The following is a 15,564-nucleotide window of genomic DNA, read 5'->3' on the forward strand; positions in this document are numbered from 1 at the left end:
ATGATGTGGTGATGGTGGTGGTAGTGATGATGATGTGGTGGTGAGGATGATGGTGATGGAGGTGGTGGTAGCAGCGACTGATAGCGGATTGACACCTAAAGTCCCCCGAAAGGTTATCACCCAAATCACACTCCCATTGACATTTTCTATTTTTTTTCCAAAATATGAATATTTTAGCCTCCAGGGGCGTTCCTTCAATGCCCCGCTTTTAGAGGACAAAATATGGCATTTTGGAAATAGACCATAAGATGACTTTGTGAACTGGATGAATATGATGACGATGATGATGATAATGATGATGGTGATGTTGATGATGATGATAGTGATCATGTTGTTGTTGATGATGATGTTGATGATATATAAATATTGAATTATTATCATTATCATTATAAAAATTATATTTTTCAGGAGATTTAGGTATATGAGCGTCTCTTATATTTAATCATTCCATTTAAAAAAAATATAGACTGTAATAATTGATTAACCTGTATAGATATAGTGATAAATAATAGTTGGTTTTTGTACATAGCAAGGTCAGTGCTGGGCAAACTTCAACCAATCTTTTTTTTTTGCTGAATTTGAATAATTTCCTGTCCTATATTATTACATAAAACAGAGTGATTTAACATATTTCCGGAAGGTCCGTAGTTAGGTGATCAATGGTGTATCAGGGGGTGGACGTGGCACTTCATGAAATGAAAAACAATATTCTAGTCAATTATAACATTCTACATTTTATCGAATAAAAAAGTAGTCGTATGTGGGAAAAATTGATATGATTCCAAAACAATCATTATTAAACCGAAAACACACTAAAAGCAAACTTGAACATATTACTGTTAAACGGGGCTTGAAAATGACTGCATGTCATTTATTTTTAATAAAATTTGATTTATGTGCCCCTGTTTGAATAATCCTTGGACGCGTCAGTGTGTATCGATCTGATGCTTTCCCTGTAATAGGAGGGTCCTGTGTTCGAATCCCACCAAAGCCCAGCGTCCGTTGGCAAGGCATTAATCCACACTTTGCCACTCTCCACCCATGAGTTAAATGGGTTCTTTGAAGGAAGCGAAAAAGGCATGTTGGTCTGGAATACTCAGTGAGTGCAGAAATTGCATACATAATTGTGTGCGGGTATGTCAGGGTCCGATGACTATGGTAATGATTTATCTAGAGACGCGTCGTTCCGATGGAATAAACTCTATATAACAGAGAAATATTAATATCATTTTATCGACTGTATCCACCTATTATACTACGTGTATCAATAGGGCGTGTGTATGGACCGTTTCAGACGGGTTTTTGACCAAGAAAAACCCAAACAAACAAAAAACTAAAACACCTGCATGTTGAACCAGTTACCTCCTGTGACCCCGCTGTGTATACAGTGTCACGCTATAAACATTTTAAAGACATCAAAGTGGACGCATTATTTTCACCATCATTCTGATCAAGGCTAGCTTCGTAACTGCTTGTCGATTTGTAGGCCTATAGGCAATGATAGGTAAAACATTTTCATCCTTTCTTGGTGATCGACTGGTACCACTTTTTTGAAAGTACGACTTTTGTTTAAAGCTGCGGAATATGATTTTCTACTAATAAAGCGACTACCTTTCTGAATTTCATGTAACTTAACTCGGCATATAAGGTAAGAACTACTCTTTATGATAGTTTGTTTACACTTTTCATCTATTATTGGGATACTCTCTTAAAAAAATAGAGAGAATAGTAATTTTCTCTGACAAAGGGAATACAACTTATAAGATTACGAGTGAAATTCAGTCTTTAAATCAAATTTTTGTGAAGTATTCGATGTCAACTTTAAATTTACTCTAACTTCAAGTCATTATCATTCGAGTGAAAACGGAGTGATTTTTAAACCTATTTTAAACAAAAATCTAATTCTTGGATAAATTTTGATATAATATTCTGAAAATAGTATCATAATTCACACCTTTTCATTTTTTTTCTTAGTTTTTTTTGGTTATGAAACAAGGCGAAGGCTTATATAGAAGCAAAAGAGACACATAACCTTTTATATTTAACTAGAAATTCTAGAACTAGAAAAGCACATTTATGCCTTAGGTGGAGACAGGTAGACACATTGTCATGAAAAATGACATTCAGTATTAATTTCAGTTAAGTAAAACAACTGTTTGTTTAGTGACAAAAATATTTTTTTCAAAGATTTAGCGTTATATCACAATCAGATAATCTAATATGCGTTACATAAGAACGGCGTTTTGTCACTTATTAACATTTAAAATCGTATTCATGAAGGGGCACACCTAGAAATAACTGTGTTTCCCTTCGTGGGCCAAGGTTGATAGGGTCTGTTTTTATTTATTTTTTTTCACCCAGTTTATAATGACCTGATGGCTGTTTCCCATATTGATTTCTGTTAGGATGCCGGAAAACGTAGAATTTGGTATACAGTGCGTATCAAAAAAAGTTTACACTTAGAAAAAGTCCTGTAAAATTATACATTTGTAATATCCTGAAGATTTTTCCACATTTTAACATTGGTACAGATCCATTTAAGCAAATGACCATATAACTGTCGAAAAATATTTCCGCTTGAGTGAGCACCACTTACTTTTGAAAAGTTAGTGAAAATTATTTGCGCAGAACTTTGAAATAGTTAAGCGAATAAAAGTAGACCTTAATCATGAAGTACACGTTGAATTTAGCTAGTAAAATTGATTTGAAGATATCTTTTACCTTTTTCTAACTTGTTTCCTTGCCCAAAACACTTCGAAGAGTGCATTGCGCCCTACCCCACTCCCTCACACACCGAGGCCATCGTGACGATATTTGCTTTACACTGAGCTGCGATTTACATGAAATGCCTTAGGCTTGATTTTCATTTTGTTAATCATTGTCAAGCCTGGAAAAGGTGTGGAGAAACAAGTATTAAATAAAAAATAAATGTAAACCCACTTTAAATGAGAAAACTTTATTGAAAAAATGCTGGAGATGTCTGATATAAACTTTTATTCACATTAAATTAAGTCCTCAGATCCATCTAGCACAAAAAGGGTAAAGGTTGTGCTTACTAAGAGTTGAAATTTCAATTCTGGTGGCAAAATTGTTACAAAATGCTTGAATGTATCTGTTTTATTTCAATTGACTAAAACTGCAAGGGAAATGTATGAGAAATGATTCGCAGGGTAAATTTGATTTCGCCCTTTCCCCTTGACACAGCGTGAAAACTAGCATTTCTGCGCAAACAGATTTCTGCGAGCTTTACAAAAATGGACAGTGCTCACTCAAGTGTAACATTCTGTCAAAACTTTTACTTTCATTGGATAGATGAGACCCAAACCTAAGATTATATGTGAAAAAATTACCCACATGTTGTATATTTTTTAATTCCCAGGGCTTTTTCAAAGTGTAAACTTTTTTTGATACGCACTGTATAGCGATGGTTAACCAGGAGTCCAGAGTTCGAACCTATTCTACACGCTACACTCAAAAAAAATGAAGTGCTAATTCAGCTCTTAAAGAGCGTGTATAGTGACTGCACATGCTCTATAAGAGCTGAATTAGCACTTCATTTTTTAGAGTGCATAGTGTCATTAGGTATCTGCTATGCACAGCTACTGATCTGAATACTAAAATACAGGTCGCACGGGCCTATTAACATCGGAAAGGCAGCAGATACTCATTTGAGCCAACCTATTCTATTTTTTGTTAAATTTTGATATGGTTGATTGACAAAGTGTACGAATAATGACTGTAAATCTTATAGCACTGATTCTATTTTTGGTAATTACTGAACTTTCTATTCCCAAATTGGGAAGAAATATCACGAACTTTGAAAGTATTTGACTCGGAAGGATAAGGGTTATTTTACTGTTTCAGGTGATGAACTTGATACCTCAGGGGATTCCTATATGAATGCCGATTTATCTTAAAAATGAGCAGGTCAGATTTGGATAGTCAGCATGGTCAGATCTATATCACATCCACTGAGTAAACATTCGACCCCCGAATTTTATCCTTATTTCACATTAATTTTTTAACACACAAGTCTATGGGAAATGTTTTAGGCCTATGACGCCTACAGATCAATGATCTAGTTAGCCTGCGTCATAGGAGTTTTTAGTACATTACGTACTCACATTTATACGCGACTGGTTCATCCTAACAAATAAATTTATATAACAGTGATCTGAAATTTTCCGATGAGTGACTATTCAATCTTGCTCATGCTTTGATTCGACAGAAGAATAAAATATTTTGCAATACGTGGATTTTTGTAAATGTATATTGAACCCAAATAATTCAAAAGACTAGTTAAATCCACTGAAAAATCGAGAAATAATTACTAATAAATTCTACTTCTATATACATTAAGTGTTAACTACTTATTCAGATAATTTGTTTTACATTTTGACGATTATTCGTGTTTTCAACAGCATAGAATGCAAATTGAATTGAATGTCGATTAGGAAAAACAATAATAAATGTTAATTAACAAAATACAATGAAGGTGACCAGTGCAATATCAATATATTTCTTAATTATTCTTTATTGTATGCACATCAAACTAAATATCAACATCAAGTCTTAAATCAATCGAAAACTTATTTCAAATAACGCAGATGGGATACGTAACACTGCAATGATGATGAAAGATGTTGTCCTTACTGTATAACAAAAAATTAAGTCATCCATAGTTTTCTTAATTTTGTGTTGTTTTATTTTAAATCGAGTATTTTACCATCAGCTGATCTCAATCTTCTTCAAGCAGAGTTTATTTCAAAGGAATGCACAAAACTATCGAAGGCTATTAGTAACAAAAATGGGTGAGTATATTCACTTAATTTTCAAATCTTATTTTTAAAAGTAAAATATAGAATTTGCCTACGACGACAGAGCCTACTCAGTTGTGGTTCTTTTACTCTGGAACTCACTCCCCGTATACTGCTTATGAAATCTTTCTTCTCTTAATTCACTCAAAGTAGCGCTGAAGTCACAATTTCTAATAACAATAATTAAGTCTGATTATTTGACCAGTGCTAAATGTATTGAAATAGTCAAGTTGTGAATTTATTGTAAAGCGTTTAGATATTTTTATTAGACGCTGTATAAGTCATTGTTAATTATTCTTATTTTTCGTTAATATTTAGCGCCTCCGAAAGATAGAAAAAGATGGCAACCAAACTCAAGAATGTTCTTTGCCTTCATGTGCTTTTGGTGTGTGACTTCCATGGATTCTTTACGTATCAACCCTAGCGTCGCCATTACGGCGATGGCTGTATCCAATCACACAAAAGAAAATGCATCACGTGGTCCAAACAACTCTACGCATGCGTGTATCAATGATGGAATCACAGAAGATGCTGATGATACGGATATCAAGGTAAAAAAAAGAAACAAAAGAAAAATATGATCCTCAAACAAAAAGCACTAATAATGATCTAGGATGAATTAAATAACCAAAAAAAATCATATATTTTTAGTCCTGAAGCTGAGGAATTTTTTGAGAAAATATAAGAAAGAGAAACGAAATATGAATCTATGATGTTTCCTCAAGAGTATAATAATTCCTCTCATCATTATATTCACAGGGCTGCGCATAATTTTCAATGATTGTTTTCAGATGATATTCCTGATTTTTCCATGACCTAAGGAAAGTGCATGCGGCGATGATTTAGGTCATGTATGTAACTCCAGGCTCTTGAAGCAACCACAGTACAAAGCCAAATAAAAAAAAAATCGAACAAACAAATAATTTTACTCTAGTCGGCGAGTAGATTTACATCCTGAAGAAATAATGTTTCCTTATCACAATATAATAGATGCAAATTGGTACTCTCTATCTTGTCTTAGAACATCAAAGTGCAAAGCGTTGGATTCTTTCAGGTCATATGCAGAAAGGTGTGAAATTTAATTTGCAGGCCTATATAAAATTGTGTTCAGAGTGGCATTACTAGAAAATAATACAGTTGTACTTTTCTTCTCATAGTGCATGGAGGAGACATCAATTAAATTATTTTCCTGATTACAGCCTGAATTTTCTTGGAGCAGTCGAACACAAGAGCTTCTTCTCTCCGCATTCTTCATCGGGCTACCCATAACCCAACTCCCAGGCGGCTGGCTCGCAGACAGAGTCGGCGGGAAATGGGTAGTCATGATTGGAGGTGTCGTAACGGCTGCAATGAACATGCTCGTTCCTGTAGCAGCCAGGGCAGGAGCTGGGTATTTCTTTGGGGTGAGGCTATTGGCTGGACTAGCTGAGGTGAGTCAGGCATAATGATTGATTAACATTGACCATATTAGGATTTTGAAATATGGGGCAGATGCAGAGCAAGTATATTCAGAAACTTGATCGATTTTGTTTGTCAAAACAATTTAAGGTAAACATTACGAGCGAAAAGAGGTAAATATATCACTCTCCCAAATTGTAAAATGTGATAATTATCCTTAAGGGGAAGTTCACTCTGATAAAAATTTCATTGTAAAAATAGCAGGAAAAATAATGAAAACAAATATTGGTGAAGGAAAAAGAAAGTTATTAGAATTTGATTTTTTTATTTGTGATGTCATAGACGAGCATGCAGCTGCCCCATATTGTTATGTAATATATGCATAAATTCCAATTTTTTATGGTTCATGCTGACTATATAATCTGCTTTCAGCAGCGGGTGTTGAATGCTTTGTTCACAGCAAAAACTGTGGTGTTAACCGGTGTACATATAGGACCACACCAGTTATTTTACACCGGTGTTAAATTGATGGTGTTAGTTTTACACCTATAGGTGTTATCACAGCACCTATGGTTGTTACATTTACACTCTTTAGTGTTATGTTTAATCTCTAGAATGTTATTTTAACACCTCAGGACGTGGTCCTCTATTTACACCAATTGGTGGCACAGTTTTTACAGTTTTCGTTGATATACAGTGTTCGTTGATATACTATAAGTATATGTTTTTTAATCAGCCTCTGGCTGCGAGGCATGTTTTTAATAAACCATTATTGAATTGAATATAATAAAATGCATTTTATTTATTTTTTGGGAAAATGTCATTTCATTGATTGAGCTGCTCGCACGTGACGTAACAAAAGAAAAAACCCACAAATTCTAATGACTTTTCAAATCTTTGATAGATGTTCCTCAAACCGTCACCAATATGTTTTTATTATTTTTTTCTCCGAATTTTACAATTACCCTTTCGTCATGGTAAACTTCCCCTTTTCAAATACTCTCACAATAAGACTTGAAGAAACAATTGTCACATGATCCCAGATATTAAATGCTTTTTGTTTCGCGTCTTTATCATAAAGTTGATATGCATTTCCGTTCCAAGAGTTGCACACCAACAAAGTAACATAGGGACATCGGCAGGAAATTTTGATAGGGAGGGGCTGGTGTTTTTTCTTTATCAATATAGCCCATAACTTGTACCCTTCATCTTTCTGTTCTTCCCTTTTCTCACCCCTTCCCGACATGAAAAATCATGTGGATGGTTGCCCCCCCCCCCACCTTGTCACCGCCCCTTAAGTTCAAACTATTCAATCCTTGTTCAGTCGTGAGATCGACATTGTCCAACTGAAAATGAAAGAAAAACACCAAGCCGTGACAAAACATTTTCATTGGTATGAAGCGGAGTGACAATGCGTTATCATGCTTCACTAGTCGTGCAAGCAGTTTCAAAAACAGTGATAAACATGAGGGATTCAATTTTGAATAAAACAAAAAATGGAAATGCGTCCCAACTGCGTGAGAAATGTTTGTAAAGTGTACTTTTGAAATAACTATAATCATAACCATAACCCATAATTATTGACTATTATTGTGCGTGACTGATTGTATTACTAGGGTCCATGGTATTACTGTTTCCTATCGAGTTCAGGCCAAATTACTCTGTCGTCATGGTCGTGTTCACCGAAAGATGTTATAAGCTACTGTGAATCCTTGCTACTGATTGGCTGGGTGCAGACACCCCAGTAACAATCACAGACAAACCTCTTTATGAAATGCTTGCATAAACTGCGGAAATGGAAATGATGATCAAAGTCGACGTAATCATCTGTGATGTCGAGGCGATGGTGGGGGAGGCCTCTTTTTTCATACAAAATGATGTGTTATTTCATTTCATTGAATTTCATTTTTCACAACAAAAATCGGGAACAGAGAATATTGGCATCAAGACAATGAACAAAATAAAATTATATAGAAACCATCAAATGTATGCATTATACATGAATAAACAATTTAAGTGGTATTTTCTGTTACGCAATAAATAAGATGGTTGCAACAAAAGCAAAGCTTGAATGCGTGGCAGCAATGGAGAATAACCAAAATATTTACATCTACTGGAAATAGGAAAAACGGGGGGAGAAAACAGAAAAAAAAAGATTATTGTAAATAATTGAATATGCACTGTATAAAAAATGAAGTGCTTGCATAGTGACTGCTGCACTACGAGTGCTGATTTTTTTAGTTCAAATTTAAACTAGAAAATGAGCACTCGTAGTGCAGTCACTATACAAGCACTTTAAGTGCTAAATTAACACTTCATTTTTGACAGTGTGTAAGGATCCTTAGGATATCTCAAGGCCAGTATCATAATAACATAATTCGCAATATTTTTGTGATAATATGATTCAAAGGGCACTGTTGTTCCTGCTATGTTCACGTTACTCGGGAAATGGTCAACAGTTGATACCAACACAAGAATATCATCGTTCGCTCTAGCTGGTAAATATTCTATTTCAATTCAATCTCATACAGTCCGGTGGTTTAGATGTGCGTTTACAACTTTGTTTCTTATAGTTTTGATCATAATATATCCTTTTCATGTGAAATTCCATGTTATCGAGTGTTTTTATAATTTGAGCAAGTAACTTTGCGAAACTGACTATGCATATTTCTTATTTTGATGTTAAAGATTCAGTTTCATCCATTAATTGCAGTTATGTTGTATTATGTTTACTATGTAAATTGCTTCATCATTGTTTAATGGCAAGTGTAGATTTACTCAAATTTGTATAATATACAAGAAGTGAAACAATCCGTCCTGACATAATTTATGCTTAATTGATTATTTTTGCAGTGATAGGAAAAATAAATTGTTTCCTTTTCGTCGACACATCAGATAATTATGTTCCGCTCTGGAACTCTGCAAATCAAATGAAATAGTCTCCGTTGAACATGTTAAAGTGGTATGTGCTCGTTGCCGACGTTCACGCAATGACTACCGAATTCCCATGGCAACCATTAATTTTACGTTTTCAATTGGTTTAAAGTATAATATCCAGTGATCATCGAACTGATCGCGTTATGATAACACGAGACACGAGCCTTCTATTTAGAGATTATTACCGTGTTTACACTTAATCGGCATTTGGTTCAGAACCAAAAGCCGATGCAGAATCGGCTTTTGGTTCGCGTTTACACGTTGTTACAGCTCGCGGTTCAGAACCGCGAGCCGATGCAAAAGCCTGAAATGATACGCACACCAACAATATACGTCATATGCAAGTCCGATGCAAGTTACTCGCGTTTACACGCTATGAAAAAGCCGATTACGTGTAAACACGGTAAATGAAGTAGTTTTCACAACTACTACGCACACGCTTTCTGGAACGTAAACAATCTATTTCTAAAAGTTCTCAGTCTTTGTCGAAAATCGGTGAATCAAAACAGCGGTGTCGTCCGTGACTCTGGACAAACGATATATTTGCAATTTTTCGTCTGCTCCGAATCTTAGGACGATCTGCTGTCCCGCTTCACCAATTTTCGACAAAGACCTCTCAGCTGTTCATTGCGATTTGACGTGCATTTTCAATAGATTTACTATATTTTCGAGTCCGTCCCCGTTCCAATTGCGAAAACATGATTATCTTATAGCTCGAACTCTGGCTTGGTATATGATCGAAGGTTTTTGAGTAGTGCTGTAGGCCGGGATGGGACAAAGGTAAAAATTGGACAAGCCAAATAAAAAGAAAGGTTATCAACAGAAAATTTAGGGGGGGGGGGTCGTCCCCACTTCAAATTTAGGAGGGAGACATGTCAACCCCGTCCCCCCCCCCCCCGCTTCCGCCGCCTATGTCTATGTTCAGTGCCCCGTGACACAAAGCATAGTGATCGATCGTTGTTTACTCACAATAATTAATGCAAAATAAATCGTATAAAAACGATCAAGCGTTCAGGTTTGTGGCACGGGGCACTGATCATAGATGACGTATGATTGGTGTAGCAGCTCAAAGAGTTTTGATCATACGGAACTCAGATGATCAACGAAGGTCTGGTGAAGCTTGTAGGATCGTCAACGAAAACTTGGAAATCAAATTGAAAGGAAAAATATCGATGATTTTGACAAAAGAACTCATCATTTTGTAATTTTTCAGGTGCTCCATTCGGAATGGCTGTAGGTCAGACTCTATCTGGTCTGATATGCTCAACTCCCTGGCTTGGATGGCCTTTCTCATTCTATATCTTAGGTAGGATATAAATGTTGAGTTGAGAAAAATGAGAGGAACATATCAATTAAGGTGGAAGAGCCGTGGTGTAGTGGTCGCCTTGTAAACAGAGGGTCGTGTGCTCGAATACCACCGCGGTCTAGCGTCCTTTGACAAGGCGTTAATCCACACTTTGCCACTCTCGACCTCTCGACCACGGAAATAAGTGCTCTCGATCCAGGTGCTAAATGGGTACCCGGTAGGATGCGATAGATATATGTTTAAATTTGCCAGCGCCATAATGAGGCTGCGATGAATGCAAGAATTAATTGCTCCCCTGGTCCGCGCCTGGGAATGAATCTTGTAGTAAAACATCGTGTTTGGAGTTAAAAGTGATGGAATTTTACACCAATGAAGTGGTGGTGACGATGCCGGTGATAATGGTCATGATGATATTGATGGTGGTGATGATGGTGCTATAGTGATGCTGCTACTGCTGATGATTTATGTTGGTGATGCTTTTGGTGATGTTGTAGTGGTAGTGATGCTAATGAGGATGATTATGATGGTGATCATATAAAGATGATGATGATACCATGATAATGATTTGATGATAATGATGGCAATAGTGGCATTGAATATGAAAATGTTAAACAAAGGTTCAAACTAATACAACCCTCAACTGCACCAAATGATCCCAAACACGTTTTGTTTTGTGGTGTACAGGTTCAAACGCCCTTGTTTGGGCAATGTGTTGGGGACTCTTCATCAAAGAAAAACCTGATGAAGATACACCGGCTTCGAGTGAAGATGTATCTCACAATGATGACATACAACAAAAACAGGAAAATAATTCGAAGAAGGTTAGTTATTCTGAGAGCAGGTTTCTGCTTTTTCTTAAAGGTCAAGTAGAAATGCTCCAAAATCACTGCACTAAAATGAATAATTTTGTTCGTAACACAGCCCATACTATTTTTTTATATTTCACTTTATCAAACTCATCTTTCTGGAGGTGGATGCAGTGGAGGGTCACATAAAATAAAAATATCAACGGATCAGTTTGGAGGTAGGGGGACTGGTAATGATGAGAGTGTGCACCAAATGCCCTCCCTTGATCAGCGCCATGACTTTTCAAACCTCTTTAACTTTCCATTGTCTATCTCCATCAATCCATTTGTGCCTATCTATTAAAAATAACACACAAATGCCATACGATCCCTTACGAAATGAGAGACACAATTATATATCTGATTTCAGTTTGTTTGCGTGTGCTTTGTGAACACACCGCCGTAAAACACGTGACCACGCACACCACCTCTTTATATCTTTTTGATGCCCGTATATCATAAAGAGTTAGAACTACATTCTAAAAAAAATTACCCAATATTGGTTAAAAAGGGAACATGTATGTTTGCTGGGTATTTTTTTACAACAAATTTTGCTATTTCAACGCAACATTGCGTAAAATTTACAAATATCATTTTACCCAACTAACATGCATGTTCCCATTTTACCTGATATTGGTTAACCTTTTTTGAGAGTGTGCGATATCATGGCACCCATACTAATCAAGGCTTCCATAAATGTAGTTATAACAAAATCAAAGTACTCGTATCCTCTTTGTATGACAATATCAACTCATGGTGAAATTTTCTCACAGTCTCTATCTTCATCCTCCCCACCCAGAAATCCTACCCAATATTCAAAGTTCTGACGTCACTTCCTGTGTATGCCTTAATCATCCTACGATTTTCAATCCATGGTTGGGTTGTGGGAACTCTTCTCACCAACCTTCCTATCTTCATGAAGTACATCCTAGGATTCAGAGTGAGAGAGGTAAGATGGTCTAAAAAATCGAAATAACAAACAATCCGAAAGAGGTAAATTAAAGTTGTAATTTCTTTTTTCTTCTCTTTGTTTATCTTTTTCTTCATTATTTTAATGCTATTCTGTATTCCAAAGTAAACTTTTCACCGCTACCATTAACCTAACCATGTTTAATAACGTGAAGGTTGGAAACCCTGTCACGCGAAATTCGTTTATGCTTTTTTTTTGGGGGGGGGTAGAAATTTCGTTTTAATACCGAAAGTAAAACAACCAAACCAACAACACGACCAGTGCATAGAAGTGAATCATAATTTTTCATTCATTTTTTGTCTTAATATCAATGTAAGGTTGGACTTCTAGCCTCTGTTCCCTACATCTGCCAAATGATTACGTGTATAATTACGTCACAGATATCAGACTTTCTCATTGGTAGAGGCACCAATGTGACGAAGGTTCGAAAGACATCAGCAAGCATTGGTGCGTATTATAACCAGCTAAACATGATCTATATATCATTATTTTCCCGTGAATTATTATGTTGTGAAATCTCTATTATATCAAATTGATTTTTTTCCTGGGGGTGGAGGCGGGAGGTTGGCATTCATCACTATGCATCCTTTCCATTGAAACAATAATCAGAATAGGATGCAAGCATTAATATGTTCAATGCCTAAAGATCACCCCCCCCCCTCCCCTCTCACATAATGCAAAAATCACGAGCTCTACAATTGGAACCGCCGTAATAGATACAAAAAATCATGAAAAGAATAGTACTTCAGACTTTAAGGAAAAATTATTCGCATTTAATCCTGAAATATATATAGGAAGTTATTTTCAAGGAAACATTTAAGGATGATTTATGTGGATTTAATTTCAATTTTGTCACTTTTAATGTTGCTTTATGTTTTTTAAGGTGCCATAATGATAGCTGGGTCACTTATACCGGTTGCTTTTCTCGTATGTAACCGGTATTTCGGCATGGCACTGGTGATCATCGCAACCATAGGAACCGGTGTGGCGTATCCGTCGGTTTTCTCAAATACAGTTGATTTGGCGCCCCGGTCAACGGGTACTCTATATGGAATATCAAATACCATTGGGATATCCGCGAGTTTTATATCACCGATGATAACCGGAATACTAATTGTCGACCAGGTACATGATTTTTTTTTTAAATTTATTATATGACTCAACGACTTCATCACTACCATTGCATAAAAAAAATGCTTGTCAGAAAATTTTGTTTATCTTCTTCATGAAATTCGGATTTAGGCCTTATTATACCTGTTGTTCCCCCTAGCTCATTTCTCAATTTCTTTCTCTTTCTGCTTCACCATCGATATAAAAATTACAGAATCTTTTCTTTTCTTCCCTGACACTGCATTCTCCTTGAGATATGTCGCAAATCATTTTACTTAATTAGATTATGTTATGACGCGATGTAACTTGACAGAATACTTAAAATAACGCCACCATTTATTGATTGAGGGAGGGGGTGCGGTTGCATTTGATTGCGTGGAAACATTTTGTGGAAATACCAGCAGAAAAAATCATCCAATAATCAGAAATCGATGTACGAATAATTCAATAAATAGATACTAGTTGTTATTCGTACATCATACCAAGGCTCCCTTTGTATTCAAGTAACATCATTTTGATCAGTATAATACTGATCAAAATGATGTTACTTGAATACAAAGGGAGCCTTGGTATGATGTACGAATAACAACTAGTATCTATTTATTGAATTATTCGTACATCGATTTCTGATTATTGGATGATTTTTTCTGCTGGTATTTCCACAAAATGTTTCCACGCAATCAAATGCAACCGCACCCCCTCCCTCAATCGATAAATGGTGGCGTTATTTTAAGCATTCTGTCAAGTTACATCGCGTCATATCCAGAGGCCATTCTCCTGTTGATTTTTCAAGTCCTTCCGACGAAAGTCTCAATTCATGCATTCCTATATTTTTCCATTATTTTTTTTCATAATTACAGTATGATCCTGTAAGTTGGAGGTATGTGTTCTACATCGCTTCAGCAATCACAGCTTTTTCCGCTATTTTCTTCCATACGTTTGGATCGGGAGAAGATCAGAAATGGGTCAAAGACGACGAGACAGAGGATGTCGAGAATGCCAAGGAAATTGAACTTTATTCGAACCATGGATACGACAATGGGCAAGATTTTGACAAATGAACTTTTTTTTTTAATTTCGATGGTCAACGGATTTGTCGGGGCACGCTGCATTGTTCCCTCTTTCAATGACTTACAAAGGTTCATTATTATATTGTTCTTGATTTTGGAAAGCTCGCCACCTCGATCTCGACTGGAGAATTCGAATATAATACAAACAATATAATCCCATGCGGCATGAACTTAAAGTATATAATTATTATTCAATAATTAAAACTGTAAATAAATTCTCTATACTAGGTTTAATATTTACCTGTTTTTAGGCAGTGAACATCACATATTGACCATTTTTTTTTTAGGTTGGATGATTATTTGAATTCTGATGACGACTGAAGTATGCTGGTTGAAACTTCGATCACAATTTTCATAATTCCAATTTAACCCTATCTAGGCCGGGGGGGGGGGGCCTCGGAGGCCCCCCCCCCTCAACGAATCGCGCGATATTTTCGCCGTGCGAAATTTTTTGACCGCGCCGCTCGCTGACTTTTTACTTTCAAGTCTTGCGCAACTTTTGAGACCAATTTTGCGTCACCCGGGTACGTGGTTCCGAAATTACGTAACATTGAGTAAGTGCATGTCAGACCGAAAATGGCTCAAAAACGTGATTTCGTGTACAAAGTCAATGCAAATTGTGCTTTCAACCAAAATTCATAAATGTATGATTATTTTTAGTTTTGCTAGTCTAAATGTATTCATTTTATGCTTTTTATGATCACAGAAGAGTCCCCAACAAATTTCATTGAAAAAACAATGAAAAACAAAAGGTCAAAAAAACAAGGAAATACATAAGAAATTGCAAAAAACAATATAATACATAAGAAAATGATTTGATGTCACAATTTTTTTCATGTACACTTGCTAAGGACACCACAAAGAGTTTCTATACCAAAAATTAGTACATTTGGAGCTTTATTTAGGGAGTTAGAGGAAAAAGTATGATTTCGCATACTAATTACGCATAAATTAGCATAATCACTTAATAGCGATTCACATGAAATAAATTACTATACAATCTTGTAGATTATGTCCCAGGCAACCCGCGTGCCAATTTTCGGCGCGATCGCGCGGTCGACGGCCGAGATCTTAGGGGGGGGGCCTGGGAGGCCCCCCCCGGCCATAGGAA

At 36.1% G+C, this 15,564-nt stretch overlaps 1 protein-coding gene across 1 annotated transcript; it reads left to right on the forward strand.

Annotated features, from left to right (window-relative positions):
- The first annotated feature begins 4,525 nt into the window (after positions 1–4,525).
- Positions 4,526–14,796, forward strand: LOC121412552 (sialin-like). Its single transcript, XM_041605341.1, has 10 exons — positions 4,526–4,811; positions 5,136–5,368; positions 6,017–6,247; positions 8,626–8,713; positions 10,366–10,458; positions 11,143–11,279; positions 12,103–12,252; positions 12,591–12,720; positions 13,157–13,398; positions 14,244–14,796. The coding sequence occupies exons 1-10, from the start codon at positions 4,808–4,810 to the stop codon at positions 14,442–14,444; spliced, it is 1,509 nt and encodes a 502-aa protein (XP_041461275.1). The 5' UTR covers positions 4,526–4,807; the 3' UTR covers positions 14,445–14,796.
- The last annotated feature ends 768 nt before the right edge of the window (positions 14,797–15,564 follow it).

The sequence above is a fragment of the Lytechinus variegatus genome, chromosome 4, assembly GCF_018143015.1.
Source record: "Lytechinus variegatus isolate NC3 chromosome 4, Lvar_3.0, whole genome shotgun sequence".
In the NCBI taxonomy this organism is placed as follows: domain Eukaryota; kingdom Metazoa; phylum Echinodermata; class Echinoidea; order Temnopleuroida; family Toxopneustidae; genus Lytechinus; species Lytechinus variegatus.